At 43.0% G+C, this 24,732-nt stretch overlaps 1 protein-coding gene across 5 annotated transcripts in view; it reads left to right on the top strand.

Annotated features, from left to right (window-relative positions):
• Positions 1-24,732, top strand: part of RALGPS2 (Ral GEF with PH domain and SH3 binding motif 2) — a 785,699-nt gene that overhangs the window by 516,871 nt on the left and 244,096 nt on the right. For all 5 annotated transcript variants that reach the window (XM_029618595.1, XM_029618592.1, XM_029618597.1 and 2 more), the window contains one exon: positions 12,958-13,025. In XM_029618595.1, coding sequence (XP_029474455.1) covers positions 12,958-13,025 — 68 coding nt within the window. The remainder of the gene's footprint in view (positions 1-12,957; positions 13,026-24,732) is intronic.

Raw genomic sequence — 24,732 nt, 5'->3', positions numbered from 1 at the left:
TTAGGAGGTGTATCGTTTTGGGAGTTGGGTTCCCGTTTTCGGTAATCCTCTCTGAGTCGGCTTACCATGGATTATCCACTGATCAAGCCGCCTCTATTTCTCTAATCACGGAATGAACATATATATTCTCCTTATAAGTCTCATACATTCTACGTTTGAGCCTTTCCATTCCTCTCTTCCACAGTTTGGCAAGGGAACTTCTTTCCCTCTTAATGTCATTCCTGCCAGCAGGGTCCGTGAGTTATGCACTCTTTCCATACTCACCTGACTCCGTTCCTCTGCCACTGAGTAGTTCTACGCATTCAACTTTCTATCCTTTTCAGGTAGATGTTGTATCTCCTTTCCTCAGGAATACTCTATTAATTTTTCCTAACCTCTCTCTCTCGCCCTAGGGAGAGACTGGGTTTTCCACATTCCTGGACAGTAATGCTGCGCTTACATTCTATCTACATTGCACTGCATTCCATGTGAATTCCACTTGACTCTTTCCTTCATGCAAGGGTCAAGCTGCTACTTCCAGTGGCCACACAGACCTAATCCTTCTGATTAAGTGGTCTATATTTCCTTTCCTACCAACAAGCAGACATTTCACTACAACACTGTGGGTATCCACATACTGTTGTGTCCGTCTTAGCCTTAACAGCTTCCCTTTGGTTACTGCTGCTTGTACTTTTTTATCAGGTTGCAGCCTGGAGTCCTCTCCATACCTTCGCAGCCTATTATTGCTTACATTTGACTAGCCGGCATGCTCCATGTTTGGCCAGTCCGCCTACTCTTACTTTTTCAATTCACTACCCAACATCCTTCCACGAACCCATTATGGTGTTGCGGATGCCCTCCGTTCCCATTTCCCCCTCAGTCGTTACGCCTTTGCGCATCTGCGGTGTATCTGGTGCATTCCCGGGCATCCTCAGCTCGGTACTCACCCATTTGTGAGGACTACCATCCTGCTTGTCCTGTGAGAAAGCAAATGTTGCTTACCTGATGTAACAGGTGTTCTCACAGGACAGCAGGATGTTAGTCCTCACGAAACCCGCCCGCCACCCCGCGGAGTTGGGTCTGTATACTTTTATTTAGTTTCGCTTGCGCTTTTTAGCTATAAGACGAGACTGAGGGAGACACCTGTGGCTCACAGGGATAATTGCAGGCTGGGCATGCTCAGTGCACCCAGTGTGCCAGTGTCAGTCAAAGCTTGTTGAAACTTTGACAGAAAAGTTTTCCGTACAGGGCTCCATCCTCGATGTCACCCATTTGTGAGGACTAACATCCTGCTGTCCTGTGAGAACACCTGTTACATCAGGTAAGCAACATTTGCTATTTCAGCCGCAAGCGGGATCTACAATCCCAAGGGATCGATGCCCTGGTGCAGGCCTGGCCACGGGGGACCCTACTATACGCTTTCTCGCCGTGGCCCCTCTTGGGCGCAATCATTCACAAGATACAGCTACACAAGGGACTAGTTCTTCTGGTGGCCCCGGATTGGCCAAGAAGACCGTGGTACGCAGACATGAGAAGACTGCTGGCAGGGAACCCTCTACCATACCCCTGCCCCTCTCAGGGACCTGCTACAACAGGGTCCGATCTTCCACGAGGACCCCAGCTCAATTCTCTCGTACGGTCTGGCCATTGAGAGGGCTCGCCTGAAGAAGAGCGGATACTCGGGGGCGGTATAGACACCCTCCTTCGAGCACGCAAGTTCTCTCACATCGTTAACATACATAAGGATCTGGAGAATATTTGAAGCCTGGTGCGAAGATCACGACATCAAGACATGTTCACTTAAAGTTCCCGTGATGCTGGAGTTCCTACAGAGCAGACTCCAAAAAGGACTGTCCCTCAACTCCATCAAGGTACAGGTGGCAGCACTGGCATGCTTCGGTACCAGGGGCGAGAGCAATAGCCTAGCCTCTCACCCGGATGTGTCATGTTTCCTGAAAGGAGTCAAACACATTCGTCCACCTCTGAAGTGGCCGGTACCTCTGTGGAATCTCAACCTCGTCTTGGACTTCCTATCGGGAACCACCTTCAGACCTCTTCGAGGGCTATCACTCCATCAGCTGACCCTGAAGATTGTCTTCCTTCTGGCAGTTTGTTCAGCGCGACGCATATCTGAACTACAAGCGCTGTCTTGCCGTGAACCCTTTCTTAGGTTCACTCCGGGATCCATCCAGCTGCGCACGGTACCGTCATTCCTTCCCAAAGTGGTCTCCCACTTCCATCTGAACCAGACCATCTCGCTCCCGTCGGCGGGAGCCCTGAAGAATTCAGAAGAAGCCCTTAGTCTGCGTCACCTCAACGTTAGCAGAATCCTTTCCAGATACCTGGAAATGTCAGAACCCGTACAGAAGACGGACCACCTTTTCGTCCTTCACAGCAGGAAAAGACTAGGGGAAGCAGCCTCGCGGGCAACTATAGCCCGATGGATCAAGGAAGTCATCAAGGCGGCCTACGTAGAAGCAGGGAAACCTCCGCCTCTACAGATCAAGGCCCATTCGACCAGAGCCCAGGCAGCATCCTGGGCAGAAACAAGAATGATGTCACCCGCCGAGATTTGCAGGGCGGCGACATGGTCCTCCATCCATACCTTCTCCAGATTCTACCGTCTGGATGTTCAGGCCCGGGAGGACACGGCATTTGCAAGGGCAATACTGAGTGGGTCAAGGCAGCCTCCCACCGGTTCGGAAGTAGCTTTATACATCCCATTGGTTCTGAGTCCATCTGCTACACGCTAGGAAATGGAGAAATACTTACCTGATAATTTCGTTTTCCTTAGTGTAGACAGATTGGACTCAGCAGCCCGCCCTTGGCTGCCGTCACGCATGGTATTGCAAATGATTCAAGGGTAAGCCTCCTTTCGTTTACCCTAGTCTCCACCCGGCTGGGTGTCGACGCTTTCCGGTTGAGCTCCCTGGCGGTCTCCAGCTATACTCAATCGACCAGTTCAAATTAATCCAGTTAATAAAGTTATAACGTTTATATAGTACGAAGTTATACCAAGTTAATCAAATTAACCAATCGGTCAGTCAAACATATATCCACAATGCTTTGCAAGGAAGAATACTGAGGATCTGCACTTCCTGCAGGGGTATATGTACTAGGGGCTGACGTCAGATTGAAATCTGATCCGTCTCCAACTGCTAGCACGAGTACACTATACCCATTGGTTCTGAGGTCCATCTGTCTACACTAAGGAAAACGAAATTATCAGGTAAGTAATTTCTCTCATTTCAAAACTGCTGATGATAGAACCTCCAGTAATTTAACTCATATACAAATTTTTTGAAAATTTCCCTAACACCAATAAAATATTTCAAAACAGCAGACATCAATAATAATCAATAATTAAAACTAATAAGGATAGAAAAAAATCCCCGGTTCTCCATACCTGGGAACTTTTAATTCCAGTCACCTTGAAATGGTCATGAATTAGTTGTTCTCTAGCACAGTGGTTCTCAACATTTTTTCTGTCGGGACACACCTGACTGATGGCTCTTACATGCGTGACACACTGAACACATGACCATCATAAGGCTAAATGTAAAAGTACAGTTTGCATCCACAGGAACCCCCCTGACCCACAATTATGTATGTAAAGCAGAATTATGACATTCCCCGTACAACTCACCTTACAAAAAATATATTCTGGTTCTAGTGTCATCTCAGTAATAGCAACACAAACTCCAACTACCAGGCTCAATAGCCCTACTTATCAAAAGACAGCAGTTTATCACTATTGCATGTCCTCTTGAGAAAATACAACAAATAAGACTGATACAGTAAAATACCTCACCTCGGTCACATACACAGAACCGACCTAACATACTACCAGGATCTGCAGTAATGCACATAAACTAATCCACACACAGTTACACTTGTATTATGGAATGCACTCAAACAGTAACAACCCTACCTATGAAAAGGCAACACTACAAATATTAAATCAGGCCCTAAACACCAATACACCTCCTATTAGGAAAACAGAACCAGCCAAGCAGCCATAGATCCCAACACAGAAATAATTGTATAACTATACTAATAGCAGAATAAATGTTTCACAACAACTATGAACAGAATAATATCCCAACAATTAAAACTCATAAAATGTATTTAAAATTCTCCAAACACCAATAAATATTTCAAACCAGCAGACACATCACATACTCCCAATTATTAAATGGTAATCAATCAAGAAAATGAACTTTAAAAGCCACCTTTACTTACCCTCTCCAGCAGTTCTCCTAGTCCTTTCCCATTGCAGGCCACACCAGAAGCAGCAGTAGCTGCTAAAGCTGTCCTCACAGTCCTCTTCCTTTTAGGGGACCACAACCAGTGTCTTCTCTCTCTCACACACACCACCAGTCACACCCTCAGGACCAGTTTCTGTCTCTCACATACCAATCATCTCCCCCAACCAATCTCTTTTCTCTCACACAGACAAGCACATATATACCAATCATCTCCCTGATCAGTCTCTCTCACACATAACACACATCACCACTCTGGCCAGTCTCTCTCAATCACACAATGCTCTCGCTCTCTCTTACTTACACACACAAGCTCTCAATCACACACATGTTCTATCTCACTTACAAACAGGCTCAATCACACACATGCCCTCTCTCACAGCCACAAGCCAGCCAAAAACATGCTCCATCTCTCGCACACACACATTGACACACACAAGCACCCTCCCTGATTCACATATACACCACACACATACAGAAGCACCCTCCCTGTCTCACATACACATTACACTCTCACAAAAGCACCTTGCTTTCAGACTTGCAGCATTTTTCACTTTTACTAAAAGTGAAAGTGGTGCTCCCATCCGTTAAATAAGAAAACCACATTCCTATCAGCAGGCGAAATGACACCCTTCCTTCAGATTCTGTCCTCCCAAGGGACAGCCACCCACACCGTACAGCTTCTCTTGTTCTAACGCTTTCAGGCAATAAAGCAAGTGTCTTTCTTCAAATTATCAGTCATATGATTATTCATGTGGGAGATATGGAACAGAAAGACATCCTTAATCAGCTTCCCTTTTAAATGGGAAGATTCCAGTCTTAGTCATTTAAAAATACACATTTTCTAAAGGCTAAAAAAAAAAAAAAAGCAAAACCGTTTCAGATTGGAACTATTCTAGTCTTCATGCTTAAATTATGCTTCCAAAAAACAACCCCCCCCCTGGCATCAGTATCTTAAATTTGTGATTTTGCTGAGATGAACATTTTAAATGCTTTAATTTTTTTTTTTTGCTTTAGTATTTGTCTCTACCCACTTTGTTAAATTTTATTTTCCAGACTAGGGATGCTTAAAATTCAGTAATTTCATCTTTCTTCCAACTTTTCAAAAGTTGCGCTACCAGTACAAAAGTTGAGGTATATGTATTATCACATTTCATTTTTTTTAAACTGGCAGATTCCTTTCTCACATACATATCACATACACACACACAGAAGCACCATTCCTTTCTCACAAACTCACCACATACATACCACATCTCACATACATACAGAAAGAAGATCGGCGCAGCCGGTCTAGCTGATCACGTGGCCGAAGAAAGGAAGATCAGCACAGCCAAAGACCAGGCACCGAGACTTAGGGGGCACCGCGGCAGGCAGCCAGCCCTCAACTTGCCCTGCCTCCCCCCTCCAATGCCACCCTCCTGACGCCCCCCTGGTGGTCCAGCAGGGGGCCCGGGAGCGATCTGCCGCTCCTGGGGCCTCGGCTGCCACTAACCAAAATGGCGCCGGTGGCCTTCAGCCCCTACTATGTGACAGGGGCTACCGGTGCCATTGGTTGGCCCCTGTCACATGGTGGGGCTAAGGTCACCGGCGCCATTTTGCTTAGTGGCAGCCGAGGCCCCGAGAGCGGCAGATCGCTCCTGAGCCCTCCGCTGGACCACCAGGGGGGGGAGGCAGGGCAAGTCGGGGGATGGCAGAATTTTGAAAGGTCACTTTTTGCCCTTTCAAAATTCTGCCGCCTGCCACGGCGCCCCCTAAGTCTCGGCGCCCTAGGCACAGGTTGCCGCAACCAACACCGATCACGTGATTGGGGTGACCGGCCTACTGGAGCATGCCCGAAGCCCCAATAGGCCAATCGGCCCCTGCCAAGAAGTGCAGAGTCATACATATGGGATGTGGAAATCCGAAACAACTGTATTTGAGGGGGGGGGGGTAAAGGGCTGATGTGCACGGAGCAGGAGAGAGACCTTGGGGTGATAGTGTCTAATGATCTGAAGTCAGCGAAACAATGTGACACATTGTTCTTGTCACCTTTCAAATTCAATATACCACTTTAGACCTTCCTCCTTTCTCTGGTATATCTGAAAAATGTTTTGTCACCTCGCTTCAGTTAAACTCTTTGGCAATCCTTTCTTCTACTTGACCTTTAGCTTTCCTGATTTCTTTCTTCATCTCCCTCAGTTACACCAGGTATTCTTCCTCTTTGTGGGATCCTTTATACTTCTTGAATGCAGTTCTTTTGCCTTTATTTTTTGTCACCTCCTTTGGTTTCTTATTTCTCTTTGTTTCCTTTTCTAATATATAGATTAGTTGCCTTTGTAATGGCTCCTTTTAATTTGGCCCACTGTTGTTCCACCTCCCCTATTTTCTCCCAGTCTAGTTCTTTCTCAAGATATATCCCCATTTTGACAAAATCTGTGTTTTTGAAATTCAAAGCTCAGGTCTGCGTGTGACTTCTCTGTATCCTATTTGCGATATCAAACCATACCATTTGATGATTGCTGGTGCTCAGGTGGGCACCCACCTGGACATTAGAGACATTATCCCCCATTAGTGAGCACCAGGTTGCGTATCACACCCTTCCTTGTGGGTGCCATTACCATTTGTTTGAGCAGAGCCTCTTGAGGGGCATCCACTATCTCTCTACTTCTTGTAGATTCTACATAAGGGATTCTCCAGTCTAGATCCGGTAGATTAAAATCTCCAACTAGCAGCACTTCACCCATCTCTCTCACCTTTTGCATGTCTTCAATCAGATCTCTGTCCAGTTCTTCTATTTGAATCGGAGGCCTGTAAATTACACCAGTAAAAATGGATGTTCCATCTTCTTTTTTTCTTTTTAGGACAGTCCATATTGCTTCTTCTCTACCCAACATTCCTTTCAAGTCAGTTGCATGGATACTGTTATTGGCATAAAGAGCTCCTTCTCCCCCTTTGCTGTCTTCTCTGTCCCTCCTTAAAAAGCAATAGCCCGAGATGGCCATATCCCAATCATAAGAATCTGTGAACCATGTCTCCAGAACAGCAACCGTGTCCAGTTGGATTAAGTGACCACCACTTAAGAAAAGAAAGAAAAGTGAAACCTATCTGGTTCTCGAAGGAGGTGGCTGACCAAATAAAAGCTAAAAGAGCAGCGTTCAAGAAATATAAAGGATCCCAAAGGGAGGAGCACAAGGAAGAATATCTAATGGAACTGAGGAAGACAAAGAAAGTAATCAAGATGGCAAAAAGTCAAGCGGAAAAAAGGATTGCCAAAGAGGTAAAACAAGGTGACAAAACATTTTTCAGATACATCAGAGAAAGGAGAAAAGTCCAAAGTGGTATAGTGAAATTGAAAGGTGAAAAGGATCAATGTGTGGAGAGATGAAGAAATGGCAGAAATATTAAACGAATACTTCAGTATCCATGTTCACTAAAGAGGAAACTGGAGAAGGACCGTCGCTAGTTAACAAGAAACTGAAGGGGAGTGGAGTAGATGTAACTCCGTTTACAGAAGAGAAGGTATGGGAAGATCTTGGAAAACTAACCGCAATTTCAAAGTTAAAATAGGAAATCATGAATCCAAAGCCATTCCTCTTAACCAAGGAGTCCCACAAGGATCCTCCCTGTCGTCCACCCTTTTTAATATTTACTTCCTTCCTCTCTGTCATCTCCTCTCCAGCCTCAAGCTACCCCACTTCATCTATGCAGACGATGTACAGATACTTATCCCTATCTCAGACACTCTCCCGAATGCCTTAAAAATCTGGAACTCCACGCTCCTCTCAATCAACAAACTGCTAAATTCTATTCATCTTTCCCTTAACACCACTAAAACTGAAATTATGCTAATCACGTCACCCAGCCACCCACATCACACTCCCCCTATCATCTCTCCCACCACCCTCCTTTCAGCTTTCCCAACATGCCAGAGACCTAGGGGTCATCATTGACAATAGCTTTAATCTAAAGAAGTTCATCAGCAATACCCTAAAGGATGGCTTCTTCAAACTCCAAACCCTCAAAAAACTGAAACCTCTTCTACACCCCACTGACTTCCGCACTGTATTTCAAGCAACAATTCTATCCAAACTTGACTACTGTAACTCCCTCCTCTTGGGGTTACCTAAGAATGTCACACAACCCTTACAAATTCTACAAAACACCACTGCTCGAATCATAACCAACACACGCAGAAATGAGTATATAACCCCCATACTCATGAACCTTCACTGGCTCCCTATTACTTCTCGTATTCAGTACAAATTCCTCTCTCTCATTCACAAAGCCCTTTACGACCCAGAAATGTACTGGCTTAACGGTTCCCTTAAATTCCACCAAGCCAAGAGACCCACAAGACACCAATATCATGCAACCATGCTAACCCTCTCTCACAAAACCACCAAACTGGCCGCAACTAGAGCTCGTCTACTCTCTGTATCAGGACCAACCCTTTGGAACACTATGCCAGTAGATCTACGCCAAGAGGCTTGCCATAAAACATTTAAATGAAAACTCAAAACATGGCTTTTCACGAAGGCATTCAAATAGTACATATCACCAAAACTCACTCATTTTCCTCACCCTTCAATTTTCTTTGCCAACAAAACACTCTCCCTGCCACACAATGCCTCTACCCTCACCACTCCTCCTCTCCCACATCCCTGCCCCTAACAGATCCATCAGTTCTAACTTTACGATCCCTCATAAAATAACTCCCTCTCTTAATTGCTACCATCTTGGATTTTCAACTTCATGCCTTGACTTACATATCTTCAATAATGTACACTCTGTATATAGTTTTATAATTATATATGCTACTTCCTCCCCAATGCATCTATTGTAAATAGTTCCTTGCAATCTTTGCAACTCCTCCTTTCCCTCCCCCATGCAACCCTTTCAACTCTTCATTCCCCTCCCTATATGCAATATACAACCCCTATCCCCTCTATACCATTCTGTCCATCTTAATCCTCCCTCTACCCCTTTCTTTCTTTCCCCCCACTCCATCCCCCAACCCATTTCTCTCAATACCATCTCAGTTATCCAACCAGCCTCTATTTAAGTCTCTCTATTTAAGCCTCGTTCATTATATAGTTTATTTAATTTTGTTTTATTCACTGTTTTCCTATAAGTTCAATGTAAAGCCTCTGATTTGCTGATTTGAAGTTATAATGTAAACCGAACTGATGTTATCCTATGAAGTCCGGTATATAAAAACCACAAATAAATAAATAAAAGTTGACAAAGCATGGGGCCTGATGGGTTCATCCCAGGATACTGAGGGAGCTCAGAGATGTGCTGGCGGGTCCATTGCGTGACTGTTCAATAGATCCCTAGAAACGTGAGTGGTGCCGAGTGATTGGAGAAGAAGCAGTGGTTGGTCCCGCTTCACAAGAGTGGGAGCAGAGAGGAGGCTGGAAACTACAGGCTGGTTAGCCTCACCTCGGTGGTAGGAAAAGTAATTGAGTCACTGCTGAAAGAAAGAATAGTGAATCATCTACAGTCGGAAGAATTTCTGGACCAAAGGCTGCATGGATTCACCAAGGAAAGGTCCTGTCAGACAAATCTGATTGACTTTTTGATTGGGTGACTAGGGAAGTAGATCGAGGAAGAGCACTCAATGTCATTCTACTTGGATTTCAGCAAAGCTTTTGATACGATCCCGCACAGGAGGCTTGTGAATAAAATGAGAAGCTTAGGAGTGAGTGCCGAGGTGGTGGCCTGGATTGCAAACTGGTTGACGGACAGAAGACACTACTAAGATCTGCAACAGAGTGGACACGCCGGAAGGAGTGGAGAGAATGAGACAGGATTTAAGGAAGCTGGAAGAGTGATCGAAGATATGGCAGCTGAGATTCAATGCCAAGAAGTGCAGAGTCATGCATATGGGATGTAGAAATCCGAAACAACTGTATTTGATAGGAAGGGTGAAGGGCTGATGTGCACGGAGCAGGAGAGAGACCTTGGGGTGATAGTGTCTAATGATCTGAAGTCGGCGAAACAATGTGACAAGGCAATAGCTAAAGAACCAGAGAATGCTGGGCTGCATAGAGAGAGGATATCTAGTAAGAGAAAGGAAGTGATGATCCCCTTGTACAGGGCCTTGGTGAGGCCTCACCTGGAGTACGTGTTCAGTTCTGGAGACCATATCTCCCCAAAGGGACAGAGTCAGGATGGAGGCGGTCCAGCGAAGGGCGACCAAAAAGGTGGATGGTCTTCAGAAAATGACTTTAGGAGGAGAGATTGAAGAACCTAAATATGTACACCCTCGGAGCAGAGAGGAGCAGGGTTGATATATGATACAGGCTTTCAGATACTTGAAAGGTTTTAATGATCCATGTCGTCAACAAACTTTTCAGTGGAAAAAAATCAGTAGAACCAAGGGACACGATTTTGAAGCTCCAGGGAGGAAGATTCAGAACCAATGTCAGGAAGTATTTCTTCACGGAGAGGGTGGTGGATGCCTGGAATACCCTTCTGGAGGAAGTGGTAAAACTAAAACGGTGAAGGATTTCAAAGGGGCATGGGATAAACACTGGATCCGTAAAGGCTAGAGATGGGAATGAAGAGAAGAGCCATGGGGGTGGAGTACTGGAATGGAGGCTACTACCTGATGATTACTATCCTTACTCACTAAACCTTCGCAACTCCAACATTGCTCTCTGCTTCATCGGCAAGGGGAAATGTGGAAAAGGGGATTTGCATTCAGTTAACAACCAGCAAGGACTGAACTTCACAATCTGGGTAAACAAATGAGTGGGGATAGCTTGCTTATTATGGTGGTTACTACCCTAAATCAATTAAGCCTGATACATCACTTTGAATACATATACAGCACTGCTCTTGCTTCAACGGTGGGGGGGAAATGTGGGAAAACAGATTTTACATTCAGACAACATCCAACAAGGCATTGATCTGTGCAGTCTGAGTAACCAAGCATCGGGATAACTTGCTTGATGCGGCGGTTACTACCCTTAACCATTAAGCCTTATGCTCACCTTTGATGCAACTCCAGCATTACTCTCTGCATCAATGACAGGGGATGGCAGGAAATTTGAATCAAACAGTTACCAACAAGGGCCATGATCTTGGTGGTAGATGAAACAGATAAGTATGGGAAAATAAGTGTGGGAGCTTGCTGGGCAGACTGGATGGGCCAATTGGTCTTTTTCTGCCATCATTTCTATGTTACTATGTTTCAGTCATCATATAATTGTAAATAACTTAAACTAGTAGTGAACAAACTTTTTGAAACCACTTTGGAGAAGCCAGCTGTAATGGTTAATGTAAGGACCAATAACATAGTGTGCAGGAGGGAGGTTCTAGAAGTCAAATGTAGGCTCTTAGGTAAGAATTGGAAATCTAGAACCTCCAAGGTTGCATTCTCAGAAATGCTTACCATTCAATGCACAGGATGAGCTCTGAAGTCTGTGTGTGGATGAGATGATGGTGCAGGGAAGAGGGCTTTACATTTGATAGGAAGTGAGGCCATTTTGAGAAAGTCTGTTCCGATGGGAAGGGCTCCATCTTAACCAAGTTGAAATCCAGCTGCTGGTGCTAACTTTTTAAAAGGGAGAGAGCAACTTTTAAACTAAATCTTAGGGAAAAGCCAGCAGTTGCTCAGGAGTGCATTGTTCAAAGTGAGGCATCTTCAATGGAAACTGTCATAACAGAGAAAATTTGAATATCTCGATAGAGAGTTTGTGGTAAAGGCTGATTTAGCCCAGGTAGAATTAAATAAAGCCAGCAAATGTGAAAGTTTCTAAATTTCCTGTGTCAACTGCTAATAAGCAGGTTGTGAATAAAAATTGGAAAACATACTCTAAATTTTAAAAGAATGCCAGAAGTCTAAAAAATGATTGGGGTGTTAGAATATATGGCACTTAATTAAGATATAGGCATCTGGGAGACTTGGTGGAAAGAGGATAGCCTATGAGATACTGTGATACTAGAGTGCAAAATAAATGAACATGGCAAGGCAGATTGAATTCTTGGTGGCACACTGTTATGTTAATGAAGGCACAGTGTCAAGCAGGATAAAAGTCCTGCAGGAAACAAAATGCACTATGGAATTTTTATGGATAAAATTCTATTTGTGATAGGGAAAAGGAAAGCAGAGGGTATTGTCATGTAATGCCTTAATGCTACCCCCCAGCATGCTTTCAGGATTAACCCTGTGGACAAGCCTGTCAAGCACTGCCCAGGCCTCCTATACTTATGCATGTGCCCCCTCCCACCCACCAACTGGGCTCATCTGGGCAAGTATGCCTCCTATAAGCTCTCCCCTGATGGTTTCTAGGGATACTGAGACACTACACAACTCAAGTGTCATATAGTTCCTAGAAATGCATCCACAGATCAGGTTAAAAAAAACTGGGATTGTCAATCAGTCATAGGATAGAGCTAATAAACTAAGACGTTTATTAATGAATAGCAAGAACAGTGAACAGAAAAATGCTATTGCCAGCAACGCTGAAACTTATGCTTCTAGTACTGCTGTGAATAGCAATGCAGAAAGTGTCAGCCAGGATCGCGGTAAGAATCATACCTCGATCCCGGCGGAAAAAAAAACAGTTTTCGAAAGGTACTTGGGAGGGCAGAGCAGTGGAGGGATATGCTTGGGGTGGAGGAAGGCAGAGGAGGGGGTTATTACCTAAAACCTATGTTGTACCTAAATAAAAACATTTCCAACTAAAACTAATATATCCTTCCCTTTGTTCCCTTAAAATAGGCTTTCATTAAAAATTGAACCAGGAACTAGCACGCCACGCTCTGCTGTCTCCAGGGAAGATCTAGAAGGTAAATTCATAACTTATATAAATATATAAGAAACTGAACTGGTTGACAGACTGTTATTTTATTTTGAAAAATTATATAAAATTAAAAAAAAAATACAGCTTTGGCAGATTCAGAAATGTTGGAGGTGGCTTCTTTCTTCAGTATTCAGAGACAACTGTATTTTCAGCTGCCATGAGCCATTTTGAATATGCTTCAGTTGTCATTTTTACAGCAGCACTTTTCAGTTCAAATATGTTTTGAGTTTCAAAGCAAGAAACAAAACATATAGAACAAACATTTGCACTAATCCTTTACATATAGTCATGCATTACTTGTGATGATCGGTGTTGGGACCGGTCCTGTTCAATATCTTTGTGAGCGACATTGCGGACGGGATAGAAGGTAAGGTTTGTCTTTTTGCGGATGACACGAAGATCAGCAACAGAGTGGACAAGCCGGAAGGAGTGGAGAGAATGAGATGGGATCTAAGGAAACTGGAAGAGTGGTCGAAGATATGGCAGCTCAGATTCAATGCCAAGAAGTGCAAAGTCATGCATATGGGGCGTGGAAATCCGAATGAACTGTATTCGATGGGGGGGGAAAAGCTGATGTGCACGGAGCAGGAGAGGGACCTTGGGGTGATAGTGTCTAATGATATGAAGTCTGCGAAACAATGCGACAAGGCGATAGCAAAAGCCAGAAGAATGCTGGGCTGCATAGAGAGAGGAATATCGAGTAAGAAAAGGGAAGTGATTATTCCCTTGTACAGGTCCTTGGTGAGGCCCTCACCTGGAGTACTGTGTTCAGTTTCTGGAGACCGTATCTACAAAAAGACAAAAGACAAGATGGAAGCGGTACAGTGAAGGGCGACCAGGAAGGTGGAGGATCTTCATCGCATGACGTACGAGGAGAGATTGAAGAATCTAAATATGTACACCCTGGAGGAAAGGAGGAGCTGAGGTGATATGATACAGACTTTCAGATACTATAAAGGTTTTAATGATCCAAAGACAACGACAAACCTGTTCCGTAGGAAAAAAATCAGCAGAACCAGGGGTCACGATTTGAAGCTCCAGGGAGGAAGATTCAGAACCAATGTCAGGAAGTATTTCTTCACGGAGAGGGTGGTGGACGCCTGGAATGCCCTTCCGGAGGATGTGGTGAAGACCAGAACTGTGAAGGACTTCAAAGGGGCGTGGGATAAACCACTGTGGATCCATAAAGTCAAGAGGGCCGCCAATGAAGAGTGGGTGACTCACCAGAATGACAGCTACTGCCTGGAGACAATACCCTTATTCAATAAACATACACATGCTTACTGTGACTCCAACATCGCTCTAAGCTTCAACAGCAAGAGGAAATGTGGAAAAATGGATTTACACTCACAAAGAGGGGAGTAGCTGGCTTGTTACAGCGGTTACTACCCCCAAACCAAATAAGCCTGATACTTCACCTTCAATGCATATACAGCATAGTTCTCTGCTTCAACGACAGGGGAGAAGAAAAAAGGGTTCGCACTCACAAAGCGGGGAGTAGCTGGCTTGTTACGGCGGTTACTACCCCAACCAAATGTGTCTGATACTTCACTTTCGATGCATATCCAGCATGGCTCTCTGCTTCAACGGCATGGGAGAAGACTGATACATCACGCATTTCCAGCATAGCTCCCTGCTTCAACAGCAGGGGAGAAGAAAAACAACCAATAAGGACTGTATAACATAGTCTGGGTAAAACAAATAAGCATGGGTGTAGCTTGCTTATTGCGGCGGTTACTACCCCTACTACCCCTAACTAATCAAGCTAGATATTTCAATGGTGGGGGAGGAAGGTAAATAGAACCAAGAGCTAAGAGAAACAGATAAGTATGAGAGAAAAAATGTGTGAAGCTTGCTGGGCAGACTGGATGGGCCGTTTGGTCTTCTTCTGCCGTCATTTCTATGTTTCTATGTTTCTATGAAATGATCTTTGATGAGAACAGATTGTTCAGAACCAGTCAGTGACATAACATGTTACAATCGCATTGCTATGATTTTGCAAAAATGTTATCTACATTCAGGAGCGAGATGGGTCTATAATTTGAAACCAAGGTCTGAACTGAGTAATGTGGACCCATTTATGGACATCTTCACCTTCAGGATTTGTCTTAATTTGAATAAGATACGCGACTGGTGAGATTGTATCCACAATTACAAAAGGTCCGTTCCAGCTGGGCAAAAATTTGCTTTCTTTGGCTTTGTTTCTACTGTAATTATAGTAAAAGACCTTGTCTCCAGTTTTATAGGAGAATCCAGACAAATCTTCTCCACCTCCTGAAGAGAGGGATGAGACAATCCTGAAAAAAAAAGTCTGTAGCACATGATCATTATGAGAGCAGAAATGAAGAGTAGTTTTGCCGAAATTGCTCAACGATCTCATAATCCTTTACCACTAAACTGGAAAAATGTGATTTATTGGCTAAAACTCTCTACTTTTCCTTTTTTAATTTCAAGCATTTAGCTAAGAGTTTGTCACTTTTAATGTTCTCAGAGTAATATCGAGAGTTTTTAAGAAAGATCATCTTTCTAGCTTATTGGCTCAAAATTGTATTATTATATTGATATTTCAGTTCATAGATAGACAGCAGAAGCCTATAATTGAAACTGAATGTGATCCATAGTATTTCTTGCTCCAAGGCATTGAGTTCTGGATGGAACTTTTTTTTTTTTTTTTTTTTTTTTTTTTAAATTGAGAAACTGATAATATCTCCTCTTAGTCATCTTAAAGGCTTATCATAGGTGTGGAGGAGTAGCCTAGTGGTTAGAGCAGTGGGCTACAAACCAGAAGACCAGGGTTCGAATCCCACTGTCGTTCCTTGTGACTTTGGGCAAGTCACTTTACTCTCCATTGCCTCAGGTACAAACTTACCCCCTCATTTATCAAAATGCACTAAGGCGTTTTCGCATGCGTCTTTAACGCATGCGATAGCACCATATTGTATGGTGCGATGCAAATTTAACACACCCCTTTTGCTATCGCATGCGATACTTATCGCATTTTGATAAATCCAGGCCTTAGATTGTAAGCCCTCTGGGGATAGGGAAATACCTACAGTACCTTAATGTAAGCCACTTTGAAGTACTGAAAAAAGTGCAAAAAGCGGAATATAAATCTAAATAAATAAAATAAGGTCAAGGCTGAGATGTCACTAATATCATTGTTGTTAAAATCAAAATAAATGACAGCAAAGAAAAGGAATCATCTTCTAATAAACCTAGATTAAACATCCAACAAGGGACTTGAGAAGGAGAGGTCGACAATAGCAGCATCAGGGAGATCAAAGCATAATCTGAAATTAAAATAGGGTGAATTTGAGTAGCAGTGGCAGAGGAAAGAAGACAATAGTCAATCCTAGAGTAGGATTGATGCAACAAAGAGAAAAAAGTAAAATTCTTATCTGTGGGATATAATAATCTCCAGGGGGCCATGAGACCAAAGTAAAACATCAAAGAATAAATAGCTTTTATGAAATTGTGAAGATTGAGATATGAGAAGATTGCTTGCCTAGATGAAGATCTAATGGTTGGTTAAAATTTCCCCCAATCAATATGAGGCCTGGCATGTAGCATTAGAACATCCGAGAGATCTTGGAAAAAACTTTTAACAGCCCGGAGAATCAAAGATGGTAGATGAATGTGTTGATGCCATTCTTGGCAGTGATGATGGTGATGCTTTATTCCAAAAGAACGATTTTAATAAGCTGCATGACAAACTTGGAGCTTTAAATACCATGAAAGAAGAGATTAGTAAGTGGGTGAAGACAGAACAGTGTGTATTGGCCACAGAGGATGATGTTTAGGCCTTAAAGCTACAAGTTCAGTCACTGAAGAAGCAGAATTTGGAAATGGATAATAAATTGGATGACTCAGAAAACAGGTGCAGACACAATAATCTGCATCTTGTTGGACTTGCTGACTCATTCATGGATGGAGATTTAGTCCGACTGCTTGAGACTTTGTTCCCAACGTAGTTAAACTTTCTTTGCCTGCAGGGAAAGCTTCTTTTTGAACAGACCCACAGATTAGGAGTGAAGCCAGGATTTACATTTGAACAGGCCCTGAGTCGTGCCTGTTGAATCATGTACATAAAGCTGTATTATTTCAGGTTAACAGGAAGAATGTCCTGTTATATGAACATAAAGTTTTATTATTTCAAGATTTTTCTTCTAAGGTCTTTTTGCAGCTCAGAGAACTCTCAGTGGTCTGTTCCAGCTTGTTCAGTAGGAAAATTTACCTTGCAGTACCCAGTGAAGTTGAAAGTATGGTATGAGGGACAAGTTAAGTTTTTTATTACTGCTTCAGAGGCCACACCCTCCTTCTGATCCAGCGATTCTCAACCGGTGTGTCGCAGCACACCAGTATGTCGCCAAGCACCAACAGGTGTGTCGCGGTTCCCGGTGTCCCACTGCCCCACTTATGGTTCCCTTCTCCCCAGGGGTGGACTGGCCAATGCAGTTGGTAGGGGAGTGCCGCCACCAGAGACTGGGCCGGCGGGGCTGAAGAGCAGAGAGGAAATGCACACCACCGCTGGAGGCCAGGCTGGCAGCAGCTGAAGCGCGGAGAGACCCTGCGAGCCGCTGCGGAAGGCCAGGCTGGTGAGGCCAGGCTGGTGGGGCCAAAGAGTGGAGAGATGCTGCGCACTTCCACCAGAGGCGGCTAAAGAGCAGAGGCCAGGCTTATTGGGCCAAGCAATGAGAAGAGGCTCATGTGAGCTTGTGTGTGTGGCAGCTTTGTGTGCGTGTGGTAGAATGGGAGCAAGAGCATTGGTGTATGATTGAGACCTTGTATGTAAGTGAGAGAGCATGTGTGTGATTGAGAGAGAGACTGGTCGGAGGTGATGTGTTTCTGTGAGAGAGAGACAGACTGGTCAGGAAGATGGCTGGTGTGTGTATGTGAGACAGAGACTGGTCAGCGAAGTGACTGGTGCTGTGTGTGAGAAAGAGACTGGTCAAGGAGGTGACTGGTGTGTGCCTGTGAGAGACAGAGACTGGTTAGGGAAGTTACTGGTCTGTGTGAGAAAGAGACTGGTTGTGGGCCCTAAGGACAAGGAACATCTTCAAATATCGACCACCATTTCAATCTGATCTTCTCCTACAAGAACTGGGGCACCAGCTTTCTAATCTCGACCTTTCTAACATAAATAACGCCATCCAATCCTGGTTTCATATTACTGAAGAAACTGCTAACAACATTAACCCAGAGAAAATCAAACGTCTAAGGAACAAAAAAGAACACAAAAACCCCTGGTATAACACTACTCTTAAAAATATGAAAATGGCTCTCAGGAAAATCGAAAAAGAGTGGCAAAAAAACAAACTGCCATTATTACAGCAGAAATACCGCACTCATCTAGCTGCCTACAAAAAAACCATCCAGAACACAAAACGTGATTACTACAGTAAAAAAATAAATAATGCTACCAACAAAGCTAAATCACTGTTCAACATAGTAAACAACCTCATCGTCGAAAACAACAATCCCTCTACCACTGAAACAATAAATTTGAGCCAAGAATTAGCCATCTTCTTTAAGAACAAAATTTCAAAAATCACAGATGCCTTCAACTCCCCATCAATCATAGAAAAACAACCTTTATCAAACATAAGTCCCTGGCTTGAATTCGATCCTATCTCCAACTTGGAAACAGAGAAAATGTTGAAAAAAATAAACCCTGCGCGCCATGACATGGACACCATCCCAACCCGAGCTTTAAAGGAAATCGCTCATCCCTTAGCCCCAACAATAGCAGCAATCATCAACAAATCTCTTACTGAGGGTGAGCTTCCTACCAAATTAAAAATCGCTACAATCACACCACTACTGAAGAAAAAAAACCTCAACCCAAAAGATTTAAACAACTACCGCCCAATATCAAACCTTCCCCTTTTTGCTAAATTGACAGAAAAGGCGGTTCTGAAACAACTAAACGAACACCTGGACGACCACAAAATTCTATTTCCCACACAACACGGTTTTAGAAAAAACCTTAGTACAGAAACCCTACTACTCAATCTTTCTGACACCTTATTAAGAGGCTTCGATAACAAACTAGATCACCTTCTGATCCTCCTCGATTTGTCAGCAGCCTTTGACACTGTGGACCACAAAAGGCTTATTTTTAGCCTGGAATCCATCGGGCTCGCTGGAAAAACCCTCAACTGGTTTTCCTCTTTCCTTAAAAACAGATTTTTCAAAGTTTTCTACAACAACTTTTCATCTGAGGCCATCCCTCTGGATACTGGAGTTCCTCAAGGGTCGGCTTTATCACCGATTCTCTTTAATATCTACCTTCTTCCTTTATGCCATCTTTTAACAAGCCTTAACATCAATTTCTACATGTATGCTGATGACATACAACTTCTCATTCCCATTACTTCGTCTTTAGAAGAAACAATGTCAAAAGCAGCCTCACACCTGAAAGCAATACAAAATTTGCTGATCAATCTAAAATTATGCTTAAATATGAGCAAAACAGAATGTATATTAATTACAAGAAAAAACTTTGGTATAACTTCCACTCCACCCTTCCAATTTGACAACATTCAAATTCAACTCAAAGACAACGTTAAAGACCTGGGTTTCTGGCTAGATAATGAGCTAAATTTTAAAAAGCACATCACAACAAAAACAAGAGAAGGCTTTTACAAAATTCAAATACTCAAACACCTAAAACCGCTGCTTCATCCCCATGACTTCAGAACCGTTCTTCAAGCCCTCATCTTCTCCAGTTTGGACTACTGCAACTCCCTTCTGATAGGCTCCCTAATTCAACATTAAGACCTCTGCAGTTACTCCAAAACGCAGCTGCCAGAGTCCTGTTTGGTAAAAGAAAATCCAACCATATATCCCCAGTACTTTACAACTTACATTGGCTACCAGTTAAAAAAAGAATAGAGTACAAAGTACTCACAATCCTACACAAATCAATTCACAAAGCTGACTTCTCTGCCCTGGATAATATTATACATCTACACAAATCTTCACGTACAACAAGATCTACATATAAAGTTCAGCTGGATGTCCCTTCTTTACCTCAAGCCAAATTATCCTCCACTAGAAATAGAGCCATCTCTATCATCGGCCCAAAACTATGGAACGCACTACCTCAACACCTCAATTTGCAAGAAAACTTTAAATCTTTTAAAAAAGATCTTAAAGATTGGCTACTCTCACAATCGTACAATGGCTGCTCACCCAATGACAACTGAACATAATCTTTTTCACATCCACCTTCACATTCCTTTTTTATGCCAGTAATCCCCTCCTTCTGTCTTTCGTCCTGTCTTGCAGAAACCTCTCTTCTCTCTAACGGTTTCAACCGTCTACTTCAAGTGTTGCTTACACTCATAACTTTTGTTCTATGAATGGTTCAATGTATTTATTGACTTTAAGTTAATGTTCTGATTCATTCTCTGTCACACTGTTATGAAGTTAAATGTAACTGGTTTGTTATAATGTAAACCGGAGTGAAGGCTATGTCAGCTGTACCTCGGTATATAAACAAATGCTAAATAAAAAATGAGGACAGAGCTTCAGCAGCCACTGCTGCTTCTGGTGTGTGCTATTGGCCTGCAAGGGAAAGGAGTAGGAGAGTTGCTAGAGAGGGTAAGTAAAGGTGGCTTTTTAAATTTATTTTTCTTGATTGACTGCCATTTTAATTATTGGCTATTACGTTATGTGTCTGCTGTTTTGAAATATTTTATTGATATTTGGACAATTTTTAATAATTTTTATGAGTTAATTGTTGGATGATGGTCTGTTCATCAGCTGTTTTGTAACATGTATTAGTATAGTTTTACAATTATTTCTGTGTGAGGATCTATAGTAGCTTGGCTTGTTCTGTTTTCCTAATAGGAGGTGTATTAGTGTTTAGGGCCTGGTTAAATATTTGTAGTGTTACCTTTTCATAGGTAGGGTTGTTACTGTTTGAGTGTGTTCCATAATACAGGTGTAACTTTGTGCGGGTTAGTTTGTGTGCATTATTGCAGATCCTGGGACTATATTAGGTGCTATATTTCTCTTTCCATTTCTCCAGGTTTGCACTGCAATGCAGAGTGGCTGTTTTGGTTTTCCATTCCAGTTTGTCTCCATATTTATAATTTCCTAGCGTGTAGCAGATGGACTCAAAACAAATGGTATAGTGTGCTCGTGCTAGCAGTTGGAGACGGATCTGACGTCAGCACGGGTACATATACCCCCACAGGAAGTGAAGCAATTCAGTAATTTCCGTCTCCAAAGCAGTTTGGAGCTACCCACGCTCGCTGAGCGTGTTTTCCTTTTTACCCAAAGTGGTCTCCCACTTCCACCTCAACCAAACCATATCCTTGCCTACCACGGAAGGTTTGAAGAAATCGGAAAGAAGGTCGAATACTACGTCATCTCGACATCAGCAGACTGCTGTCCAGATATCTGGAAATGTCAGAAGCAGTACGAAAGACGGACCACCTGTTCGTCCTGCACAGCGGGAAGAAGCAAGGGAAAGCGGTCTCACGGCCGACCATCGCCTGCTGGATTAAAGAAGTTATCAAGGCAGCCTACGTAGAGGCAGGAAAACCACCACCTCTACAGGTCAAGGCTCATTCTACCAGCCTACAATCAGCCTCTTGGGCAGAAGCTAAGCTGCTGTCGCCTGCAGAGATATGCAAAGCGGTGACGTGGTCCTCCCTCCATACCTTCTCCAGATTCTACCGTCTGGACGTTCAGGCCAGGGAGGACACAGCATTTGCGAGGGCAATCCTAAACGGTCCTCGGGCAGCCTCCCGCCCAGTCCGGGAGTAGCTTTTGTACATCCCATTTATTTTGAGTCCATCTGCTACACGCTAGGAAATGTTAAGATTACTTACCTGGTAATCTCCTTTTCCTTAGTGTATGCAGATGGACTCACATCCCGCCCGGCTGCCGGTATACATGGGGATTCGCTGACTCACGGTAAGCCATGTTTTGCTTATAATAGGGCTTCCACCCTGCCAGGTATCGATGCCTTCCGGTTGAGAACACTGGCGGTCTCCAGCTACCATCAATTGGTCAGGGTAATCCTGTTGATTAATCGATCGGTCAGTACACATATGGCTATAACAGCTTTTGCAAGGAAGATTACTGAATTGCTTCACTTCTGTGGGGGTATATGTACCCGTGCTGACATCAGATCCGTCTCCAACTGCTAGCACGAGCAAACTATACCCATTTGTTTTGAGTCCATCTGCATACACTAAGGAAAAGGAGATTACCAGGTAAGTAATCTTAATATTTGTGGTCTTTCTGTACTTGGTGAAGGTCAGTTCTGGGTGTGTGATTGAGATGAGGTATTTTACTAGCATGTAGGCATTTGTATCAATGTTATTTCTTGTGTTTTCTCAATAGGACATGCATTAGTGGTAAATTACTGTCTTTTCATAAGGAGGGGTATTGTGCCTGTCAGTAAAGAGTTTGTTTTGTTTTTACTGAGATGCCATCAGAACCAGATTATCTTTTTTTGTATGGTGAGTTTGTATGGGTAATGCCCTAGTTCTGCTATGCACCCATTGTTGGGGTTCGAGGGGGGTTCCTGATGATGCAGAATGTATATTTACATTTAGCCCCATGACGGTCACATGTTCAGTGTGTCACGTATGTGGGAACCATCGGTCAGGTGTGTCCCGGTCGAAAAAAGGTTGAGAACCACTGTTTTGATTTATGTCTGCTGACAATTGACAAACCTGTATAATTTTTTATCTACAGGTTTGGGGTTTTTTATGCATATCGAACATTGCAAATTTCTGGTGTGAACTGGTCATTTTGTTTTGTAATACCATCCATGTAGTACACTCCATGATACTTGAAGCTCAGTTGGAGGAAGGGGCAGGGAGCGATGGCTTGGGCATCATCTTCTAATGGTGTTAATAGGTGTTCCTCTTCGCTGCCCTCCTGAGCCCCTCTCATATGCTGTTTGTAAAAGTCAAGTTATAAATATGCAAGACCTCATGCATAGTCAAACAGGAGCACGAAATGGGGTCTCTTCTTCACTTGTGACTGCTGGACCCTCTCTGGCGCGTGATCTCTGGCCTCGTGACTTCTTAACTGAGGAGCTGACTTGGCTGTTTGACAGAGTTCTCCTCTGAACTGACCTGTCGATAAATTTGCCTTTCAGGATTGGCATATCCAGTCTCCAGGCATATATGAGCTCTGCTGCAGGCCTTGGAACTATCCTTACACACACACACCTTGCTTGAATTGTCTTTAGGGAGAGAAGTTATTTTTCAGATAATGTTCACATTTTGCCATTCTGGTCAAGGTTCATCATCTGTCTTTCTGCTGAATACAGGTCAAGCGTCCATCTTGGTCAGAATTCATATTTTGCTGCATAGTAGTATCTCCTTCAGCCTTCTGAAGTGGAATTTGTCGCAGGCTATCATTCTAGTATTAGTGTTCTTGCTGTATGGTACGACAGTAGTTGCGGAACCTTTGATTGTGGGGTTTGATTCAGAGAAGGCTTTTAATAAGGCTTCCTGGTGTTTTCTTTTTTTCTACTCTACATAAAATAGGCTTTCATGGGAATATATTGGATTATTTGAGTATTTTATGCTAATCCAACAATGCAAATTTTGATTGTTTCTCAGAAGCTTTTGCTTTACATTGCGGCACTAGACAAGGATGCCCATTATCACCTTACCTTTTTATATTGTCCTTAGAGCCCTTAGTAATAAAACTCAAGCAGGAGACCACCATTTCTGGAGTATCTGCTGTGTGCATGAAGCTACTGTTTACAGATGATATTTTGTTGGCTCTATCCAACACTAGACCATCTTTGTCAGTAGCCCTTGAGGTTTTCAAGTGTTATGTTTCATTTTCTGGTTTTAAGCTAAATTTAGAGAAATTATAAGGACTGGATTCAGGTTGAAACCCTTTTCTACTTAAATGGGCAGGTGATCATCTTAAATTTTTAGGGGTCTGGATTCCCAGAGAGCTTTCTTGTTTATACACAGTGAACATTCTTCAAATGGTAAAAAAAATATTATGATCAAAAATTGAAAAGTTGGATGCAATTTCCTTTGACTCCTAAAGGTAGAATTGCATAGCAAGATGGTTCTGTTTCTTAAATTATTCTATCTGTTGCTCATTCTTCCCATTATATTTCGGTCTAAAGATATTTCTCGTTACCTGTAGAAGAGTAAGAAACCTAGATTGAGTTTGAGACTTTGATGCTTCCTGTTTTGGAGGGTGGGTTAAATTTTCCTAATTTTAAGTTTTACGATATGGCCGCATGATTTGGTCCATTATCTGATTGGTTGAAGGGCACCAGTTTCATGGATATGGAGGTTGAAAAGCGAATAGTTGGCCTTCTGGATTTGAAATATGTTTTACATGCTGACAAGGCCCAGTTGTCTTATACAGTTGCTTGTCATGTTTTAGTTGCTTCCAACATGTGGGAAGCAACCGATATTTGAGAGTGCCTCTGTCTCACCTCACTCATTACATCCCTGTTATAAAAAGTTAGTGGACAAAGGTGTTTTGATTTTTGGGGATTTAAGATCCTGAAATCTACTATTCTGAAATCCTTTGAGCATTGAATTCACAAAGGGGTTCATTAGGAAATAATTCTTTATGTACTTGCAGTTAAGGCATTACCTTACTTCGACCTTTGGATTATCCTCTTCATCTTACATTTCTGGCAAATTTGACTCCATTGTAAAACTAATTGAGCAGGAAATAGTTTT

The sequence above is a fragment of the Rhinatrema bivittatum genome, chromosome 10 (assembly GCF_901001135.1).
Source record: "Rhinatrema bivittatum chromosome 10, aRhiBiv1.1, whole genome shotgun sequence".
In the NCBI taxonomy this organism is placed as follows: Eukaryota; Metazoa; Chordata; class Amphibia; order Gymnophiona; family Rhinatrematidae; genus Rhinatrema; species Rhinatrema bivittatum.
The sequence above is the reverse complement of the archived record's forward strand: the minus strand, read 5'-3'. Positions and strand labels throughout refer to the sequence as shown.